General features: G+C 43.9%; 1 protein-coding gene across 1 annotated transcript in view; it reads right to left on the bottom strand.

Moving 5' to 3' along the window:
- Positions 1–6,069: 6,069 nt before the first annotated feature.
- TICRR (TOPBP1 interacting checkpoint and replication regulator) overlaps positions 6,070–23,683 on the bottom strand; it is a 152,467-nt gene continuing 134,853 nt past the window's right edge. The window contains exons 20-21 of the mRNA XM_033920782.1: positions 23,247–23,366; positions 6,070–9,208 (exon numbers count right to left, since the gene is read on the bottom strand). Coding sequence (XP_033776673.1) covers positions 9,066–9,208; positions 23,247–23,366 — 263 coding nt within the window. The 3' untranslated portion in view covers positions 6,070–9,065. The remainder of the gene's footprint in view (positions 9,209–23,246; positions 23,367–23,683) is intronic.

Raw genomic sequence — 23,683 nt, forward strand, 5'->3', positions numbered from 1 at the left:
CTCACACCTTGCAAACAGCATGCAAACAACTCACCTTCGTCTGCATAAAGGTCCGGTGACACACAAGATGATGGTCCCCCGACCTGATCCTGTAAAGCAACACACGATGTCCCCTCCTGTGTATGTTCTGAAGGAAGAAACAAAGCAGTTATTTTAGAATTTAGATTATAGACATCAATATGCACCTTACAAGAATACATCCTACCCTCCTGAAATCACAACTCACCATCTTCAAGATTCAGATTCGGCGTAGCAGAAACTTGGTCAACCGCTGTACATCTTCTTTTCTGTCCTCTTCCAACAACCGATGTCCCCTCCTGTGCCTCCTCTGAAGGAAGATAGACAAAGGTATTTTAGATGACAGATATATATATGTGTGTGTACTGTACAAGAAAATATGCCATCCTCCCTAGATCCCAGCTTACCTTCCTCTGCATTCCTAGATGTCGGAAGGGCAACAGGTTCAACAGTACACAATCTTCTTTTATGTCCTCTTCCCCTGGGAAAATCTGAAGGGTGTAGGGCGCTTTCAGCCCCTGCTTGGCCATTAGACACAAGAGAATGTGTTTCCGGTGTAAGATAAAACAGAAATCAGTTGGAACAGCAGCATAAAACATGGAACATAGAAATGTGAACTAACCCAAAAAAAGGACACTAAACTCACCATTTTCATCATCGTTGGGCGGTGCTGATGTGTCCACATCACCAGGGACACCCACTATCTGTTGAGGACACAGGGTCTAAAAGTACACGATGCTCCAGGTCAGTCAGCTGTACAGCACATGGAGGGCCACTGCTGGACGTGGCCTTTACCACGCCACAGATGTCCTGCCAACAGTGCTTACATTGCAGGACAGTGCGTTACAAACACCAAGGGCGCTGACATCAGAAGCTATTTTGGACAGCCTTGTGTTCTGGAATAGATCTTTAAACTTTTCCTCCACATCATCTACAAGAACATCAAGCTCTTCATCTGTGAATCTGCGTGCTCTGACCTTGGTGTTGAACACTCCCTGTGCCTCCATATCTCCTGCAATTGAAAGTAACAGCCAGGTTAGAATAACGACCCCCCCCCCCCCAAAGGAGTACTCTCATATTGTCATACCCTCCACCCTTAAGGTTTAAATACAAAAATGCCTGTATATGTCCCGGAATTTAAAAGAACTGCCAGGTTACACCGAATAACCGACCTCCCCCTATCCGAGGGTACAGTATCAAGTACAGTATCAACTGAACCTACGGGTCAACTCACACCCCCCCCCACTGATCCACGAGCAAACGGCATACACTTTTAAAGAACTTACCAAAAGAAAGAAATAAAATGGAGAGTTGTTACGCTAGTTCGAAGCACGCACTAACTTCGAGATTGCTCCGTAAAAAAAGGACGAAATCAAAGAATTATTCCACCAGCAGCTCCAGTCACAGCTTCAACAGCTTGTTCATAATGTCAGAATTGACGTCGGGGAGGGGGGTGGGTGGGAAAAGGTCGTCGGCCCAGCGCTTCTGTTTACTGCATCGACCTTTTGGGCACCCCTGGTCTACAGTCAGTCTAGCATAAACCTGCATCTTGTACCTCACAAATGGAATTTCTAGTAATCTGTGTTTGTAATATATTCTAAATTTCCTATTGTACAATTTTACTAGCAAACTAAAAAGGTCAGCAGTATTTAAATTAGTTTATTGTTTCACAAAAGAAACTTAGAAAATTTTAATTTATTTAGCGGTTTATACATTAGATTCATGATATATACAGGTGCTTTCCCCCTTCTCCTGTCATTATAATCCAATAAACAATTTACACAATCATTTAAGGGAAATGAGCACATACACAAAAGTATATGGAATTAAAAAAAATTCATTAAAATGCAGACACCTCTGTTATGCATCTTACAAACTGCATGCTTTAACAAAACAAAATGTTTTGAAGTGCAAGAATGAACTACAAATTTCACAGCTGTACTTCAGACAAAAGATAATTAAGCAAGATGATTGATTTCAGAATGAGGTTACAGCAGATAGGTTGTATACTGCCCATAAGGTGCTGTCATCATTACAGGTTGAAAGATTAGGTTTCTTACCTCTGCTAATCTTCCTTCTTGTAGATCTTCTCTGGAGGCTGAACTGGCGGGATCTTGCATCTCTGATAGCTTCAGCTGCAGGGCAACGAAAAGATGACCCCTCCCCTTTGGACTACCTGCCCAGATGCTTCCTGACCTGCTCAGTTAGTAGAAAAGCCATGGAGACCTATTAACAGGAAACAGAAGAAAAGAAAGAGAGGGTGCGGGAACTCCTGCTACCAGTTAATTCTGCTCAATATCATATTATACTAAAAACTACAGCCAAAAATGGCCAACTGGAATCAAACACATAATGTAAACATTATAAACTGCAAAACCCAGGAAAATCCTGGGACGTGGACACAGCCTGAAGAACAGAAGGGGCACCCCCTGGGGAACCCCCACCAACTCTTAACTTTACAAAGGGGAATATGCATGAAATTCTTAGTGAGGCTGGTCAAAGACAGAAATCCAGCTTACCAGTTACTTAAGAGGCGACCTGCGAATTGGACAAAACAGATGGGTGGGAGTTCAGCCTCCAGAGAAGATCTACAAGGAAGATTAGTAGAGGTAAGAAACCTAATCTTTCATTCTTGTAAAATCTCTCTGGAGGCTGAACTGGCGTGACGTCGCAAAGCAGTGCCAAAATTCAAGGGGGGGCCTGATGAGCCCGTCGCAAGAACAGAAGCATCAAAGGCCTATCACCTTTAGCTGCCACATCAAGCCTATAAAACCCAGAAAAGATATGAAGGAAAGCCCACGTGGCCCCCCGACAAATCTCCTCAGGTGAGACCGTTTAAGATTCAGCTCACGAGGAAGCCATTCCTCTGGCAGAGTGAGCCTTCACTCCAAGGGGAGGCTTCTTCCCCGCCACCACATAGACCGTTGAAATGGCCGCAGGTATCCAACGAGAAAAGGTAGTCCTGGAAGCAGGCTGACCCCGACGCGCAGGGCCCACCAGGAAAAACAGGTGGTCCGACTGACAGAAGTCATTAGTGGCCTCTAGGTATTTCCAAAGGAAATGGCGTACATCCAGATACCGCAAAACACGGTCCTGAGACAAGGAACCCGAAGGAACAAAGGCTTGCAATGAACTTCCTGGGTGACAGCCTGAAGCGCTGACACTCGCCGTGCCAATGACACCACCACAAGGAAGAAGGACGAGTCAGGGAACGTAGGACCAAATTCAGGTTCCACGAAAGCCAAGGCAGTCGCAAGGGAGGTCGCAGCCTCTCAGCCCCCCCCTCCCCCCCAACCGTACAACATCCGGGAGAGAAGCCAGAGAACCCCTGAATGAAGAGGGACCCAAGCAGGAGAGTCCCGCAAGCTGAACATGCAGAGAAGAGACCGCCAGACCCTTCCTGAGGCCAGAACATGAACCACCGAAGGTACCAAAGGTTTCACCTGAAGCCCCACCTACCAAGTCTGAAAACACCTCAAAGCTGTCGCATAGGCTGATACTGTCGATTTCCACTTGCTCTGAGGAGCGTGGGGATAACCTCAGAGGAACCAACCCTGGCTTTCTAGGCTGCCCACTCAAGCGCCAGGTCGCAAGATCAAAGTAGTCCACATCTTGAAGTGCAAACGGTCCCTGCGTGAGCAACCGCCGATGCCAAGGAAGACGCAGACCGCACCCGGATCTCAACCTCACCGGGTCTGCCTACCAAGGTCTTCTGGGTCAGTCTGTAGCCACAAGGAGCACCTTACCCCTGTGCGAGGACACCTGGTGCAAAACACGTCATGGAGGAAAGACGTACAGAAATTCCCCTGTGGGCCAAGGATAAACCAGAGCGTTGAGTCCAACGCTGCCAACCTCTCGTCGGTGGCTGAAGTATCTGGCTGCCGTCCTGGTCATCGATGACGCCATTAAATAAAATGAGGGACGACCCCAGCGGCACACTATGGCCTTGAACGCCAGCCCTGACAGGGACCATTCTCCCTGGTTCAGAGTCTGATGACTGAGGAAGTTTGCCTGAATGTTGCCGCCGCCGGCCACATGAGCAGCAGATAAAGCCAAGAGATAACCCTCCGCCCAAGCAAAGAGCATCTGAGCCTCCAATCCCAGCCGGGGACTCCTCGTGCCTCCTTGACGGTTGACATAGGCAACAGCCGTCACATTGCCCGAGAACACACAAACAGTTTTCTGGCGGAGACTTCCTTGGAATTGTAGCAGAGCTAATCGGATCACTCGCAGCTCCAGCCGATTGATCGACCATCGGCTCACTCTCGGGGTCCAGCGGCCCTGGACCGGGACAGACATGCAAACCGCTCACCAACTGGAGAGACGTGTGTCCATAGATAGGGTCACCCAATCCAAGACCCTCAGAGGCAGCCCTTTGGATAGTGACTGGGTTCAACCATCACATCATACTGCTGCATGTCGCTGTAAACCAAGGCAGCTGCACCCCCAGCACATCTCTCTGGGGACTCCACCGCTCCAGAAGCGAAAACTGAAGAGGACGCAGGCAAGCTCATGCCCATGGGAGTACATCTATGGTCGCCACCATGAAACCCAACACCTGAAGGCACTGCCAGGCTGTCTTCTGGATCCTGGAAGAAACACCCGGTTCAAACCTGGGTTGACCCGGATCCCCAGGTACTCCAAGTACTGGGTCGGCACGAGGCGACTCTCCTTCAGAGTGATCACCCACCCGAGACGTTCCAGCCACAACACTTGGCGAACCACCAAGTGACCCTGCTTCCACGAAGGAGCTCTGATCAGCCAGTTGCCGAGGTACGGATGCACTAGGACACCTAGAGATCGCAGATGAGCAGCCACCACCACCGTGATTTTGGGAAGGGTTCTGGTTGCCAATGCCAAACCAAAAGGAATGCCTCCTGAGATTAGGAAACCTCAGATCTGGGAATATCGGGAAGTGGAGATTAGCTTCCATGAGATCCAAGGAAGCCAAAAACTCTTCGGGTGCCACCGCTGCTATGACAGCATGCCCCGGGTCCATCCAGAACTCGCCAGAATGTGTGCACTGCTTATAGGTCAAGAATCTGTCTGCAATCGGAGTTCTGCTGTGGCATGATGAAGAAAATCAAGTATCTTCCGGAGCCCAATGCATCCCGTGGAACGAACTCTATGTCCGCCAAATCCAGTAACCGGTGCAACTTGCTGGCCCTGTCCAGATTCCCCTTGGGAGAGGACCGGAAGAAGTCCAGCGGCATCTGTAAGAACTGCAGTCGAAGACCATCCTTTAAAACCTCTAGGACCCACTGGTCCTAGGGTAGCTTTAGCCATTCTGAAAGAAAGGCCAAAAGCCACCCCCCTGAATTGTGTGTGTGTGTGGGGGGGGGGGGGGCCTCGCCAGAGCCCTGGCGTCATAAGGTTCTCTTAGAACGGACAGAAGATCGAGAGGTGGAAGGCTGTTGGCACGCTGCACATCTCCAAAGCGAGGTCTATAGGACGCTCCAAAACACCGCCCCGCCAACACATTTCAATGGCAGCCAGCAATACACAGTGCAAGCATAGGGAGATCATTACCTCAGGAGCTGATTAAACTGGATTTTTCAGATCTTCTGGCTGCCCCAACTTCCCTGTCACTTCAGATCAGGACCACCAGGACCCCTCAGAGAAGACACGCAGCGCGGTTCCGATCCTGGCGTATCTCCTCGGAAGCGCAGCAGCCTGCGCTCTACCCCTTTGCAAACGAACCAGAGGAGAGATGGCTCCTGAACCTGGAGACCCGATCCAATCTGCAGCTGCCCAGAGGGCTTACTGCAGTTTCAGGCTTAAAGAGCACCCTCCAGAAGCAGACAAACTTTAAAATGTCTGCGATCTCCCACCGAAGGATCACTCGCACAGAGTTGATCCATAGCATGTGGGCAAACCCACAAAATAAATAAAAAAAGACAAGGAATTGAAAACAAATCATGAGCAGAATTAATTTCAACCATGCAGTGAAGCTGCAGGAACAAACTGAGGAAGCTCCTGGGCAGGTAACCAAAGGGGAGGGATCATCTTTTAGTTGCCCTGCAGCTGAAGCTATCAGAGATGCAAGATCCCGCCAGTTCAGCCTCCAGAGAGATTGTATAAGAAATTGGATTTCTATCTTTGAAAAAAAACAAACCAATTGTTCTTAGTTCTCATAAACTGTGAAAAGATGAGGATTTCAGAATTGATGCAAGTGCAAATAAAAATTAACAAAATGAATTTAGATTGACCAAATTATTATTTCCCTTCAACCCAAAATGCAGATACTCTAAACATGACCAGCATAAATCCTTCTTCTGAGGGATTGGCAACTGTATCAGTAGAACCCCAAGGACACTGCTAGGATTTATAAATTTTGAATTTGAAAATTTCTAAAATTTGTTTAAAACCATGCAGTAGCTAAAAACATAAGCAAATGGAAGCAAGCTGGGCAATCCATACTACTGAGCTAGCTCCTGGTGTGCTGAGGCTAGCCTTGTGTTACAGCAATTTGTTCTATTTTGCTACCATGTGCACTTTATTGTACTTCACTTTAAAATGGGAATATAACTTCAAATTTAACATTAAACTAGTTACTAAACTACAGTTCAAACCCTTTTCAGTCACTGAGATTTAAGTACACTGTGGCCCTACAGCTATTCCATTTTCATTAAAAAGATTTAAAAAAGGCTAAAAACACTTCTCTTTAATAGATGTTCACAGACAACATATCTAATTTTGCTAGCTAACAAAGTTCAAGACAGCCATGTTACCTTAGTTCATAATAGTGTCTATTTCCATAGATAGGAGCCCTAACTTGCAGAGCACCAATAAAAATGAGATACAAGAGATCCATATAAAAGCTGCCTTCTCTCAAAGTTTTTATAAAGGTTTACAATAACTCAAATTTTTAAACGAAAATATTTGCTGCATTTTAGTGATAAAGCATTGAAATAATTGATATTAGACAACAAATAAGTAGGTTCATCATTACTGAATGTAACCCGAACAGTATCAAAAAGGCTAAAAAGGAAGCAATGTTCCTAATAGTTTTAAAGGTTTCAGTGGTAGAAACCAAAATGGCATCTCTACAGCAGCAAGCTCCTATTTTCTTTATAAGTTGGTTAAATGAAAGGGGAAACATACTGTAATATTTATCCCACTTGGACTTTAATGTCAATTTGTGATCCTATGAATGTCTTTATGGATCCATCTCCAGAACTGCTGGATGCCTGGACCCAATGTGGAGTTAGTCTTGCTGTAACTGGAAATCTCAATAAGCCTGGGCTTGACTAAACTTTCACTCATCCCAAACGTTTTCTTCAATTTGATGCCCTGCCTACTCTTGGAAGAACAGGCACTAAGGAGTCAGTGCAAGGGAACTTTAATTTTGGAAGGGCAGGCACAAGAAGGAAGAGTACACTGGTATTAGGTTCTGGTGCACAAATGGAAAACCAGGAATGGCTTTCTAAGGGTTTCAAAATCCCCAAGAATCTTGGAGTCAACTTTTAGTCCTTAGGAACTTCTCCTTAGAAGAGCTTTAGCATATCATGGCTCGAACAGAGGTCAGTCCTGGCTGAATGAATTTCTGAATTGTGAAAATTTATATAATAGACATTAAAACAAAGTTCCAACACATAAGGTTTATCAAAGTATTTCTACCAATATGTCATGAACAGGCTTGTCCATGTTTTGCTTAAAACAATGAAAATTTTGGAGGTAAAACCACTTTTATTGAAGATATAGAAATACATGAGATTTCTTTATTTTCCTTACCACAAAGGTTCCCACAGTATTAAAAAGTCTCCTAATATCTGTTTACTATGCCCCTTTGTCTATAGGTATAATTAATCCAAAAGAAGGGCATATAGATTTGTTAATTTCTTCAGATAATTTGGAACTTCTCAGGACAAAATGTATGTCAAAAATACTTTTATGGCAACTCTTGTTTCATTCGTGCAGCAACTTTTAAACAAAAATGAAAATTATTCTAGGTCTACTCAATGTCTAGAATCTCCTCACATTCTATGTGTGTGGCTTATCTTAGCAGGAGCTGATCATTTCTAGTCAGAGAAGAAAAAAAAAATTAAAAAAGATGCCTCTAAAAACAGCTGCTGCTTCGAGGACTCTCCCCCTATGCAGTTGAAGGGGAAAATTGCCTAGTTCTTGTTTAGGCAGAGACTGCCTTAGCAAGTGAATAAAGTTAAATAAGCTCAAATAAAACTCTTTAAAAATATTCTGCAGAAAGGAAGGGTAATAGGTACCCCCTCTGACAAGACCCCTTAAGAAACTATGCCAGATAGACTAACAGGGCTATAGGGGAGTAATAAACCCCTCTGGACTCAACTAGAAGGATTGTAGTCCAACTCCTGGAAGTTTACAGCCAGCCTCAATCATGAGACATAGGCTGTAATGGGCATCCAGGGCACTCAGGCCTGTTTCCACGAAAATCATACTGTTCCAGTTCTGACTTGCTGGAAGCAGAAAAATACTGACAGGATCTAGAGTGCACCATGTTGTCATTAGAATATTCAGTTTTCTCTGCCTCTATTTGCTGGTAAAGAGACATAACCTACTAGCCTAAACTGGTCCAACGGGATAAGGAAAACTTTATTAAAAATATGTCTATTGGATTTTGTCTGATACTAAATTTGTTGTAGAGTGATATGACAAAGTTTCAAGTTCTAATACTTCTCTTTTTGCCTTTTTGGGTACTGATATTTATTTCCTGGTTTTTCTTTCCATATACTATGGGATTATCTACCTTCCTTCTATGGCCTTGATTGTTATACCATGAAAGTTATTTACTTTGACTTGTTTCCTTATTTTAAACCTAGCTTGCTTTAACTTTCCCTGCTTTATCAATTTTTTCTGAAATTGTGAAATTTTTGGAATGAATCAATTTTATTTAAAATAAAAAAGCAAACCATAAAATATCAGATATGGAGATCAGTTTCTTAGCCCACTACTACTGAACTGGGATAATGTGGCATTAATGAACAAACACATGGAAATTCCATGTAGTAGCAGAGAACCAAAAGTTTGTCTAATATCAGAACATCAAGGAGCTTAGTCTTTTAAATCCAAGATCAGCTGATCAGTTTCTTTCTTGAGTAGGTTTTAATGATGGACTGCTGAGAAGAGTCTCTGCCAAAAGGAGACTCCCCTTGGTTTGCAGTGCTGTGAACTGTGACCGCCTTCCTCACTGGAGTACCAAGGTCTACCTCGTTATCTGGAAGAGTTTTAGAATTCTAATCAATGAATATTGGGAAGAGTTGCAGAAAATAATCATGTTATGTATTAAATATACAATGATATCTTGCCACATAACTACAAACTTAACTCTATTAATGTTTTAGAAAAAAAAAATTTAGCAGATTTATGCATACAATACTAAATTTCGCTTTCAGGATTAGCTAATTTTCCTTGTCCAAATTGCAAATTTAGGAGATGAGGGGGGGGGGGGAAGAGATCATGTCCCTACCTTGATATCATAATTTTCCAGTAGATGGGTGAGTCATTCTAGACATGCGGGTTATCTCCCAATGGCTGCAAGCTATCTTCAAAAGGAATCCACTCTGGATTTTTCTGTGTCCCTCCTCTACTTCACTGGGAACTCTACTGTCACCTATAGTTAGTAACCAAGAACAAAGAACTCCATTGACAGTACGTGAAGTAGAGACAACAATGAGAACTTTCCCAAGTATATCAACTGTTCTGCTGAGAACATCAAATATTAAAACAGCTAACAGAAGCATCAAAGGAGCACAGAACAACCCCTGAATGTAATCTGAACATATATACAGTAAACATCAAGGCTCAACAATCAAACTTGGAGAAATATAAACAGAATGAGACAATAGTCAGGTGCAGGAAGGACAGGGCAGAAGTCTAGAATGATTCATCTATCTACTGGAAAAGATGTTATCAAGGTAAAGACAGTCTCTTTTTCCAGTGCAATAGGTGAGTCATTCTAGACCAGCGGGATGTACAAAAGCAGTCCCAAACTCTTAGGGCAGGCTGACTGTGCCGACCCTCAAGACTGAGAACCCAAAACAGAGTCCTATCTTGTCGCCACATCCACTCTGTAGATTTGGTAAATGTGAGTAGAGTAGACCATGTAGCTGCATTACCAATCTCCGCAAGGGAAAGCGCCCTAGCTTTGGTCCATGAGGAAGCCATACTCTTGGTAAAATTTGCCTGAACAGAAACAGGAGACTTGTTTACCACATAGAAAGTAGGCTGAAGAAATGGCCTCAAGGACCAATTACATTATAGTGGCCTTGGAGGGCCCTGCTTAGTTTCAAGTTTATTTGGGTCTTGATATACCACTTTTATAAGCAAAGTGGTTTCCAATTTATGCAAAGTATTAGAAAGTTTTAAAATATAAAATAGAGGGTACAAATTCACAGTTACGATACGGACATAATATGATACACATGGGCAAATGGAAGAATGAGAAGAAGGATAGAAGAATGAGTAAGCACAAACAGAAGGTCAGAGAGTCAAAATACATTAAGCAGAAAAACTCTGTACACATCCACTTTTTCAAAATGTGGACCAGCTGCTTAGAACCAATAGGCTGAAAAACAAGCAAACAAATGCACTACCTGAACGACATGGTAGGCTGACACCACCTTTGGTAGCAAAAAGGGAACCGTGTAGAGCAGACAAGTCAAACTCTGGCCTGCGGTGCATTAAAATTTGGCCCGCCAGACATTTACTTTTTTTGCTTTAACTTGGCCCGCTGGCACGAACTGCTGCTACTGCTTTTCGTCTGGTCTCCTCTTCCTCTTCAAAGCATCCTGCTGAGAATTGCTGGCTGGCTGTAATGAACCTCGCAGGCCGCTGTCAACCTCAATAGCACATTCCCTCTGATGCGATCCCGTACGTCAGAGGAGAGGCGGGACCACGGCAGAGGAAACATGCTACTAAGGTCGATGGCGGCCTGCAAGGTTTGCTACAGCTGGCCAGTGATACTCAGCAGGCTGCTTTGAAGAGGAAACCAGGAAGCCGGGATGGAAGGAGGGTAAGAACGGTGGGCCCAATCGGAAGGTGAGACCGGGAAGAAGAAGGGGAAAAAGAACCAAGAAGTTAATTTGCCACTACTGAGGTATTGATAATAAAGTTTGCAGGAGACTCAAGGGCCAGATCCTGATGCCAAACATTGGTTATAGGAGAAACAAGAAAAACAAACACGTTTGCCATCAGTATTCCACACGTTTCTGGTGCACATCAGGGAGCTCAAGGTGCTTATGATATGTAACAGGTCCTATTGCGCAGAAATTGCCCACAATATTTATTCCAAGAACCACAAGAGCATTGTAGAGAGGACAGCTTGCGATAAAGACCGCAAATCTCAATGCTAAACTTCAGAGTGAAGAGAATGAGTGGATGTTTATGTGTGGCTTTAATAAAACATATATATATAAAGAACACATGCCAGGCTAGGAACCCCACTGGAACAGATGCCATTAGCAGCAGAGGAGATGGAAGGGAAGGGAGAGGGGGTGGGGAAGAAATAAAACAAAGGAGAGGGAAAGAGATGGTGGACAATGGGATGGAGGGAGAGAAGGAACAAAAAGGGAGAAAAGTTGGATACAAGGAATAGTGTGGAGGGGGGATAGAGATACTGACTAGGAGGGTAGTTGGGAAGAGAATGGGAGAGATGGTGAACCCTGGGGTGGTGAGGAAGAAGGGAGTGATACTGGATGAAAGGGTAGTTGAGAAAAGGAGAGATGGTGGATCTGGGGATTGTGGGGTCCATTGCTGCAGCTGCAGGGAGAGAGATGAAAAAAAGTAAAGATGCCAGACCTCCAGGGGAGGGAAAGGAAACGGAAAGGGAGGACAGAGATGGAAGATGGATGGTTAGCACCGAGAAAGAATAAAATGACAAATAGGCAAGAGACCCTGGCAAGCGAATTATCAGAAGACAACCAGAGCCTGGAACCAACAAAAGGTAGAAAAAATAATTTTATTTTCTGTTTTGTGATTACAATATGTCAGATTTGCAATGTGTATCCTGCCAGAGCTGGTATTAGACAGAGAGCGTGAACTAGAACCTAACAGAGAGAGGAAAAGTCTTTTTTATTTATTTTGTTTACACCACATAGCCGACGTGGGGTTGGAGATGTTGTAACCCTATACTTATACCAAGAATAAGCCTTAGTCACTTAGGGGTCCTTTTATTAAGGTGCGCATTTAGCATGCACTAAATTGGTTAGCGTACCTTAATAAAAGGACCTCTAAGTATCTTACTTAATTAAAATTCGGCACATGACTTAGCTTTTTTTTTTTTTTTAAGATTTAGGCCCCTTATGTTATTGAGTTTGACACCCTTGGTGTAGAGAGAGATCCCAGTTTTTGAGATCCTCAGGAAAAGCTCTCTACAAGATAGAGCCTAGAGCCCTGAGTCACTCCTAACTGAGGTAATGGCGACCAGAAAGAAACTGACTTTAGCGTCAGATCCAAGAAGGAAGTATATTTCAGAGGCTAAAATGGAGCTTTGGTGAGGCCCGATAGAACCACTTTAAGGTTTCCCAAAAGACACGGGGCTGAATGCTAAGAGCACCTTTACAGAAATCTGGCCACGTCAGGGTGACGCAAGTGAAGGACTATGGTCCTGGGCTCTGAAACAAGAGAGCCCAGCGACTTGGAACCAAAGGGAAAACATGGTGAGGCCCTCACAAGGCCTGCTTGGAGAAGGGCTACCACTACTGAAACCGGAGCAGAATACGGCTCCACAGTTTCTTGGTTGCACCAATGATGAAAAGACTTCGACACCTTAGCGTAGGCAGACCCAGTAATCGATTTCATTGATTTCAGAAGAGTAGAAAGGACTACATCAGAATATCATTTGCCCTCTGATGCTTTGCACTCAATAGACATGCCGTAAGAGTAAAGTAATCCGGATCCTCCTTGCAGACTGGAACCTGAGAAGTCTGGAAGAGCCTGCAACCGAAGACCGAGTCTCATGCAAAAATGCATCAGATCTACATACCACTGTCTGTGAGGCCAGTCTGGAGCCACCAGAAGGACACTTCGCTGATGAGCCACAATCCGAAGGACCCGACCTATCCTGGACCAGGAAGAAAATACAGAGCAGGACTCTCTGTGGCCACAGCCGTATTAGAGCATCAAGGCCCTCGCTGCTAGGCTCAGATTTTCAACTAAAGAATCGTCCCATTTTCGAGTTCTTCGCTGTTGCTATTAGGTCGAAGTGATCCAAGGTTTGTCTGCTTGCACACTGTCGACTCCTGCCACATGCACTGCCTAGAGCACCTGAAGATGACGCTCCGCCCAAGGAAAGAGAAGGCGGGCTTCCTGGAGAAGACTGACTGCTTGGCCCTCCAGAGTCCTCCTCAATTTCACCTGAGCCAAACAAATGGCATTCAGATACAACCAGGTGATTGACCAATTCTTTTGGGAGAGTGACCAATGCCCTTGAATGGAAAGATGGTTGCAATAGGCCTCTCAGCCTAGGAGACCATCAGCTGTTGCTACAATCACCCAGGAAGCAATCTGCAGCAGCATACCCCTGGAGAAGGAGCAACCAAGCCATGCTGGCCTGGGCCTCTAGAGGCTAGGAAAGACTTGTCCAGAAGGTGTCCGTCTGATGAATCCAGCGCGAGAGCAAAGCATGCAGGAAAGGGCACATGTGCGCCCATGCTCAAGGAACCACATCTATTATGGCTGCCATAGACCCCAATACTAGAAGATAGTCCCACTCCAACTGAGCTGTCTTGTCTAGCAAACAAGAAATCGGAGAGCAGCATGTGTGCTTCTGGATGATTGACGTGGCCCACCGCTGTGTCAAACACACCCAGGTATTCCAGGGACTGCATTGGTATCAAATAGCACTTCCTCTAATCCACAATCCAACCCAGTCCCTCCAGGTCCTAGATCACATTATCCACTGTGCGCTGACCCTTGGAGAACAAAGGGGCTCTAATCAGCCCGTCATCCAAGTAGGGGTGTACCTGCAGCCCCATCTTCCTAAGTAGGCTGCCACGACTACCATCACCTCTGGGAAGGTACGAGGAGCTGTTGTCAGGCCAAAAGGCAGAGTTGAAATTGGTATTGATTCTCCAGAACATGAAACCGGAGAAACTTGTGGTGCGCTGGGAAAATGGAATATGAAAGCAAGCCTCTGTAAAATCCAGAGAAGCCAGGAACTCCCCTGGGGTCACCACCGCTATGACAGATTGCACTGGCTCCCTGCGAAAGTACGGGATCTGGAGTGCTGCCTTGACATGCGTAAGCTCTAGGGTGGGCCTCCAATCGTTGGAGCCTTTATTTGGCACAATAAAGTATATGGAGTATTTTTCTGAGCCCAAGTCTTCGGGTGGCACCGGTTCTATGGCCGAAATGTCCAATATGACCACCTTCCACAAACCAAGCTGTCAGAAGCCGGGCAAATTCCAGTTTGTAGGCAGTGTGAATAATGTCCAGAATCCACTGGTTGGACAAGTTGAATCCAGGCATGCAGGAATATTGAAAGCCTGCTACTTATACGCAAAGGGGGCTTCCTTGACCTGGCATCATTGTGACTTCCTGCAGATACAGCAGTAAAGGAGGTGCAAGACTGGTAACGCCTGGATCCGGAGAACCTCTGCCTATATTCCTGGGAAAATCTCTGAACCGTGGAACTGGAATATAGGTGAAAACACCTGGAGCAACGAAAGTAGAGCATCCTGAACCTTCCGAGGTTCTGGGTCTGCTGTCAGGCAGGGTTGTAGGATGATGGCCCACCACAGAAGCTTGAAGTCATCCAAGCCTTTTCGAAATAAGAACTGCCACTTAAAAGGGAGCCTCACAAGAGGAGCTTTAGAGGTGGAATCACCTTTTAATTTTTTGGTCCATTGTCTGATCCAGAGCACTCTGCGAGCAGAAATCGAATATGCCAACACCTTACCCAGGACCCATATATAGTCATACAGAACGTCAGCCACCTAATCCAAGCCAGGCAACAGAAGCTAAGGAAGAGGCTCTACATCCTCATTCTCTAAAGTGCCCAGCCTGGACAAACAAGTGCAATGAGAAAGGATGCTGCTGAGGCAGCCTTGACTCTCAGAGCTACAGCTCCAAGTCTCCTGAGAAGTACAACCACAGTGTTCCTGCATGGCCTTGAGCACCACACTACCCTCACTGGCGAGCTGCACTTAAGTCACCTGCACAACAAAGGAGTCTACCTTAGGCTGATGTAAAAGCTACTGGCAATCTTTGTGCCATAGGATACAGATGGAACATGGTCTCTCTACTGTGAAATTGTTACTTCTTGCAAAGTCCCATGGCTCAGAGATCAGAATGCTCATAATAGGGAAAAACTGAAGAGTGAGATCGCATTCCACTCTGGAGATAGGATGTAGAAGGAGCTCCTGATAACAAAATCAATTCATGAAGAGACTCTAGAATGAGCTCTGGCAAAGCAGAAGGCTTTTTTTTTTTTTTTTTTAATTTGAGTTTAATGCATTTACAATATCATAAAGATATCAAGGAAAAAAAAGGGGTTCCAGACAAATTTCCAATACAACAAAAAATACAATCAATCCTTTACAAGCCCACTAAAAGGGGAAACATATTTGCTTATATAATTAAGTTTTAAGGAAAAACAAGGAAATGGGTTGAGTTTCAGTGAACCCAAATCATTCCCAAAACTAAATAGGACATTCCTACCCTATATTTCTCATCAATAAATGAAAAGGAAAAAGAAAATAGTCAACTCACTTCTGTTCACGAGCTACCAGAAATTGTTGCAATTAGATGGGATCCCAAAAGACAAACTCAGATTCTTGTATCTTAACCAAACATTTACAAGGAAACTTCAAATAAAATGATGCCTCAAGTGCCAATACTCTAGTTCTCAATTTCAAAAATTATTTTCTTCTAAACTGAGTGGCTCTTGAGACATCAGGAAAGATACTAACCAAATCCCTACAGAACTTGGTCAGTCTATTTTTAAAGTAAAGTTTCATTAACAACATTTTATCTGTCTCACTAGAACATGTTAGAATCATTGTGGACCGAGTCTGGATAACATCTTGAGAGTCTTCTAAGAACTCTGTCAAGTTAACATCATTTGTTACTAGATGGTCCACATCTTGTACAGTTTCCTGTTTCTTCTGGGGAATATGATAACAGTTATTATTGGAAAGCTATCCGCATTGGGTAATCCCAGTATTTCCTTAAAATATTTTCTTAAGAATATTTCTGGTAGTAACAAATGAGTCACTGGGAAATTAACCAAGCGGAGATTCTTTCCCCAATACTTATTTTCTAACATTTCCATTTTTAAATGCAATGATGTAGAATATTTTACAGCTGATAGTGAAACAGCTTGCAATGTGTTACACTGAGTTTCAATCACACCTAATCTATTTTCCAAACTATTTAAATTGGCGTCCACATTCTCAAACTTTTGAACCACAGACTGTGAGAAATCAGATGTTTGTTTCATTGATTCTCTGAGAAACCCTTCAACTCTAGAAATTCCTAACCATAAATCCTTTAAAGTAATATCCTCTGCTAGTGGTTGTTTTTCCTCTGCTAGTGGTTGTTCATCCACTACTGTAGTAAACTCAAGTGGTTTAGGTATATCTGTGAAAGTCAACTTACTTGTTGAAGTGGATGATACCACAGGACCTGTGGAAACAGTGGGAGCTATATTCCCACTTACTCTGGATATTGGGTGAAGGGGAGGTGTCCTTAATAGGGGACTCATTGATGCTCTAGATATGGGAGAATGCAAATCAGAAACATTTTGTGCTGGAGAGTCTAAAGAAAAAGTCAAATGTCTGTCCGTTGGATCTAACACAACAGGTGTCGAACTTTTAGATTTAGCCTTCCTTTTCCCCATTATTCAACTAACTCATACGACCTGGTATCCTGCTGCTCGGCCCCACAACAGTCCTCAGTACTCCCCGGTGCTCCAAGGGGCGTGACCTGCCCCTTAGGGCACGCCCCTGCGGCCGCAGCGACCCGCAATTTATAATGGCAAAGTAAGTAAAGGCACCTGGAGACGGACCCGGTGACATCAGGAGTCCGTCCACTAGGCTGCCTGCCCGAAACGATCCAAAATCGCCGCTGCTGCAGAGGGCTAATCGGGCAACAAGACTCTCCTCAGCGTCCTCTGTAGAAGGCAAATCAGCTCCCCAGAGAAGGCTTAAATAAACACAGAACTGTAGGATCATCTCCTGTTTCAAAAGCTATTAAAGAATCCGAAGGTCCGGCATACTGTTCTGGGTCCTCAGCCACGGGAAGAGCGTCCCCGGAGAACAAGGGGTCAGCAAGCTGATCAGCATCAGAGTATCTCCCAAATCCGGGACAGCCAAATCAGGAACAGGAGCGGACTAAGAGGACATGCCTAGGGAAGCAAATATACTGAGAGACAAGTTGGAAGCAGAGTGGGACTGCTCAGGAGAAGCACTGCTGTCCTGAAAAGCATTTCACAATTCCATAAAATCTGAGACCTCTGGACCCTGAGGCATAGAATCAGCCTTAGAAGACTTGACCTTGTGTTGCTTTGTGCTGCAGGGTGTTTGCATCCTTTTGAGGAACTTTTAGCCTTGCCAAGCCCCAAAAAAGAAAAAGCTGCCTCAACGAGCTAGTCACATGTTTTGACACCTTCTTAGTAAGAGGAAAAGCCGTGCCATGTGGTGCAAGGATGCTCCTAAGTAGCTAAACTTGTGCAATCCTGGCAAGGATTTGATGCAGAAGAGCACAAAGACTCCATCGCAACAAGGTCTGAGGCAAAAATTGCAGTTTTGGGAAGTGCAGGGAACTTTTGAAAATGAGATTGCTAAAAATCCAAGATGGCCACCGCTAAGAAAATTGCAATTTTAACACACTAAACAAAATCTAAAAATGGCAATTTTAGGATTTTACAGATGGCAGAACACAGGGGGACATGCAGAAACCTTAAAAACATTAAATCTCAGACCCCCCCTTCCCGATTCATGTCACCTGTGCTGGAAATGTGCTGTAGCCTGCCTCAGCTCTCTAACACTAGCTAGAAGAAGAATCACTGCCTCATGCTGGGATTGCCTCTTTGACACTGATCTTTGGGCTGCCAGACACCATGCCTGACTGTACCCCTACCCAAGCGGACCGAGAGATGAGCGATCAAATGGGTGGAGGTGAAAAATGCAGCTGGTACCCTGCGACACATCGCTGAGCCTCCTAAGGGTGCCTAACAGCCTGTGCTCAAACCCCTGCTAAACAGTGGGTGAGGAAAAGCTGGGATGGCCCCAAGCTCCAAAGATATTAATGCAGATTGGCCAACAGGTACCACCAGGGATCAGCTTGTCAGCTACAGTCTGTCTCTTCTAAGCAGGCAGAACTGAAAAGAACACTCCGAGCACAAAATATCTCGAAAAGAGTTGAAAAACATAGAAGAAAATAAGAAGGGTAGAGCAGAAAAGAAACACTCCTTCCTTCAGGCTTGCATGCAGAAGGGAAAAACTACAGGTGGCAGTAGAGATCTCAGTGAAGTAGAGGAGGGACACAGAAAAAAATCCAGAATGGATTTCTTAACTGCAGATGGCTCACAGCCATTGGGAGATAACCCGCTTGTCTAGACTCACCTATTGCACTGGAAAATTAGTCAGTTACATTTTTGGGATTCAATTTTCAGTCAATGAAGTTGGTAGCATTTAATTAACAACAGGGAACATGTTTGCAAGCAAAGAATGTTGGGTCTATCAAGTCAAGTTAATCCAAATTCTTTCCTGTTACAATATCTTGACTATGAGTAGATCTCACGTTTCTCTTACCTATTCCAATATAGTAATCTAAAGCAGTGGTTTTGAGTCTAGTAAGACTCGAAACTGTAAGACTTTGAAAACTTCATGTAATCTGCGGCTCAACTTTACAGTCGAGTTGTAGTGCAGATGCCTACATCTGCACTATAACTCGACTGTAAAGTTTGAGGCACAGTTTGAGACAGCTCTGCAAAAAATTTTGGGGTATGAAATCCTGGGCACCAAGTTACAATTTCAAGAAGCCATGGCAACCTGATGCCCAGAATTTGTCATGCCCTGCATTAGTGTTAATTCAGTTACTTCTAAATTATGCAAAACTGATTACACTGGCCAACACTCATTTTGGTGCTTCAAATGTTAGACCTGTTTCTGGGTATATCTGACCTGCTGATTCCAAAAATGGCATCAGTTCTCCTATAAGTTCTAGTTTTTGAGATACAGAACATGTGCCATATACCACTCTTCACTTTGCTTGCCCATTAAAAAATCTGGATATTTTAATGTAGTGTTTAAATTAATTTTTAAAAAAATAATTACTGAAATAATATACAAGCAATACAACTTGTGCAGGCAAATCGAAAGGAAACAAATATAAATCACAAGATATCAACATAATAAGAGTCCAATATTTCTCCTTAGACCACAACAATGTTGCAAGGGGAGAAAGCTTAATATTGGGGACCAAATTATTACAAGAAAAATTAAATGAGTGAAAAAGGCATTAACAACTACTAAGGCCCCTTAATAATCCAGTTATTTCCCATGTTTACCCCCTGATAATTTTCTTCAGGTCAAGGAAGACTCACAAATGGTCTGGAACAAAGAAAGTATATTTAGTCCCTGCATATTTGATAAGGCATTTGCATGGGTACATCAATTGAAAGACCGCATCAATTTCCTTAGCCTCTTGTCTCATAGCTAGGAAAAGTTTCCTTCTAATTTGAGTTTCTTTATTTACATCAGGAAAGATCCATATATGTTGACCCATGAAGAGAATTTGAGATTTCCGGAAATAAAATTTCAATACCGAATTCAAATCTTATTGAAAAATAAAAGAAACAAGCAATGTTGCTCTTTCTTCAATTGTTGTGGTGGTTGTCTCCAATATAGCTGACAAATTGTCCAAATCCTTGGTAACAGAACTTGCAGAATCTGATTTCCTATCTCCACCTCTGTCCCAGGGGTTTTTTTCCATATGCAAATAATAAATCTTATTTAATGGTGGAACAGCCTCGGGAGAGAAGTTTAAATTTTGTATGAAGTACTTCCTGGACAATTCTACAGCTGATATATCCAATGTCTTTGGGAAATTCAAGAAACGCAAATTAAGTCTTCTGTTAAAGTTTTCTAACTGTTCAATTTTTCTATGAACCATCAATTTGTCTTTATGTCTTCATGTACTAATTGGAATTTAATTTGATTGTCAGCTTTAACATTTTCAACAGTTTTAGACAAGGAATCCATTTTCCTCACCAGTTCTAATGTTTCTTGGGCGGTCTTCAGTACTGTTCCTTCCATTCTATGGAGAATTCCCCAAACATCCAGCAGGGTAACCTCCAAAGGGGTTGGGGAAGAAACCCCAACACCTGTTGGTTTTACCGCAGTCTCTTATCGCCTGATTTCCCTCCAAAGAGTACAGACCCGCAACCACTTCAGTATCGGGATGACTGAATCTCAGGCGATTGCACCACAGGATATGGAGAAACAATGGGAGCTGGAGGCGATAATGAAACTTCCGGCTCAAGCGCTGGTACTGAGTCACCAAGTGCCGGCACAAGCAAGCCTCGCTCTCCAGTCGTCAAAGGGGCTTTGGCGGTAAAGTCGAGTAGAGTATGGCGCATAGTAGTTGAGCCGTCCATTGGTGGAGGTCCCGTCCGGACAGCGCCTTTCCGTTTGGTGTGAGGCATCACTGAGGAAAATGTAGCAAACCGCTAGTGAGGTAACCGCTCACCCAACTAAAACTCGCAAGCCGCCACCATCTTGGGCACTCCCCCTTCCCTAAATTAATATCTTTTAAGCTGTGTCAATAAGAGAGCCTAGTAGTGTCTCTGTGCTGAAGTTGGTTCTGAAGCCGGATTGCGTGGGGTGGAGTATGTTGCAGAAGAGTCCTCATCCCAAGACACCTGCGACCACTAGGATGATGGCTGGGGAGAATGGACGGGGGGCAGATGACGCAGGAGACAGAAAAAGGACATATGTAGAAGACCTGGAGACCCCTGTGGAAGAAGCAGAAGCCCCAACCACCGGCAAATAAATCTTGTACATGGCTAAATAAAGCCAGGGTGAAAAACCCCTGGCGACACAACAGAACTCATTACAGGAAGGTCACCGGAGGCCACAGACATAATGGCAGACCTTCCACCCAAAACCGAAGGAAAGCCCACCAAAAAACTGTCTCCCGAGGCTAGTAGCGGCAACGAGGCCTGACTAGATCCAGCTGCTAAATCAAAACTGTAGACAGCAGCAGTTGTAGCATTAAGGGAATCCCTAGCACCACTGGCAGTAAGGGCAACTTTATTTCTGACCGTTGGCAGCTGAGGAAACCAAAGCACAGGTGGTAGGGGAAGCATGAACTTCTCCACCGCCCACAGCCGATGAGCGATACATGCGGGAAGGGGAACACTGCATGTCGGCACCCAAAGCCGATGCAGACATGGGAGAAAGACATGGGGGAAGCCACTGCTTGCCCTGGATCAGTAGCATGGAATATTGCTACTCCTTGGGTTTTGGCCAGGTACTAGTGACCTGGAATGGCCACCGTGAGAACGGGCTAGTGGGCTTGAAGGACTGGTCTGACCCAGTAAGGCTATTCTTATATTCAGATTCCCTCTCGAAGAGGCCAGAACAGTTCGTGCACACGTCGGCCGCAATCACCGCTCAGCGCACACATAAAACGTACTTCTGCTTTTTACAAGTGCTCATATTGTACATGCAGGAGACTAATGCACAAAACCGTTGGTTAGAAAAAAGGAAAGCAATTGAAGCCAATTCAAAGCTTCCTTCAAACCGGCTGCCTTGGGCCATTAAAATTTTTTTTTAATTTGTTCCCACAGCTAATAGCTGAAAAGAATAAGAAAGCAGACACCACAGGCTCTCAAAGTTGTAGTCTGTGCCTGAAGTGTAGCCAAGCGTACAGCTGAGTATCCCCTAAAGAAAATAAATTTGGGGAGGTGGGAAAATGGTGGGAGGGACTTGACCCTTCGAGTGTGCCACCCCCCACTGACCACGAAAGGGTCTCCAAGCTCTGTACGAACATCAAAAAGGGACAATTTTATTTTTAGTATTTATATACCACTTATAACCTAAGTGGTGTACATTCACGTACTCAAGCATTTTTCCCTATCCGTCCTTTGAGGCTCACACATGTATCTGGGGCAATGGGCAATTAAAAGGCCACTAATCACATCCAACAGGCCCTAACTATCAAAAGGAAATACTGTAGAGGCTTACCACCTCCACCTGCTAGAGACTGAGAACAGACTGATTGTAGATGGAACTGCACAGCCCACTTGAACTACTGCTAAAAATGTGTCTCAGTCTCCACTTGCTGGCAGAGGAACATAAACCCATCCATTCTGTGGCCAGTCTGGTGGGACACAAAAGAAGTTTATGATACAAATTTTCTAGTCATTCAACATACAAGAAGCTCCTTTTGTAAGACTTCCGAGAGTGGGATCTACCAGGACAATATCACATAAGATTCCAACAATAGTCTGCCATCCTGTGTGCATTCCATCTTCCTTGGTATCTGGCTTCCATTGTTTTTGTGTCTTGGTGAAATCTTTGCTTAAGTCACCAATGTTCTCTGGAAAGCCATCTAAGTGACGGTGCAGATAATGGACTTTAACACTCATGTTACAGCCAAGCCTGTTGAAATTAAAGAGCGTATTCTCTACTAATTGTGTGTAGTTTGCCTTCTTGTTGCCAAGAACGTTTTTCACAACAAGAACAAATGAAGACCAGGCATTTGATTCAATTTTCACAGTAAGTACAAGTAACATATGCGCTAAGTATTCAATGCACAAACCGTCTTTATTCAAAGCCTTTACAAATTGTTTCATCAGGCCTAGCTTTATATGCAGTGGTGGTATGATTCTATTTCATACTACCAAAGGTTAATCGATTACATATTGTCCTCCAACCACCATATATTTCCTCGGAGGCCAATCTTTTTTTGTCCAATGTTCATGTTTGGCTCTACTATCCCAAAGGCATAAAATTCAACCACATCTAAAAAACTAGAACTGATGCGGTCTATCCAATGAAGTTTTCTGAATCAGCACCCCATATAACCCCAGGAACAGATCAAAAAACCAAGGCACGAATAATTTTTTTTTTTGTGGTTATTGGCATGTGTTATTCAAGCTGATTTATGAGAGTTTATGAAAACCACTACAAATGTATGAAATGAAGAGGAAAATATAGGGAAAAGACCAAAATTCTGAAAACAACCACTGCACTTCCTTTCATTTTATTACCAAGAACCTACAAGATTTAAGGTAAGACACATACCTCTCGTGCTTCTATTTGAAGTAGATGTTTTCCCTTGGTACAGTAGAGGAGACTGGGTAAGTGCTAAAAGTCCACTAGCTGATAATGAACTTTTCAATATTTTGTTTGGTGATGTTAAACCTGGAAATATTATGACATGACCATTCAAATTAACATTTCCATTTAAAAATGAACTCCTTACAAAACCACCCATACTCGAGAGCAAGCCATGTATTCCACAAGAGCATTTTAATTTCTACCTCCTCCCTCCCTCACTAAGCTGGGAAATTGTCAATGTGGGCTACCAATAAGACATATTTTATTGTTAACCCCAGTTATTAGTAGCTAGATCTCACTGCATATAAAAGAAACTGTGCTCATGTTAATAACTACACCCCTAAATGTAGAAAACCTGCTGAACAACAGTACAGTAAAAGGTCTCAGAATTACTTTCACAG

This window comes from Geotrypetes seraphini, chromosome 14 (assembly GCF_902459505.1).
Source record: "Geotrypetes seraphini chromosome 14, aGeoSer1.1, whole genome shotgun sequence".
Taxonomy (NCBI): domain Eukaryota; kingdom Metazoa; phylum Chordata; class Amphibia; order Gymnophiona; family Dermophiidae; genus Geotrypetes; species Geotrypetes seraphini.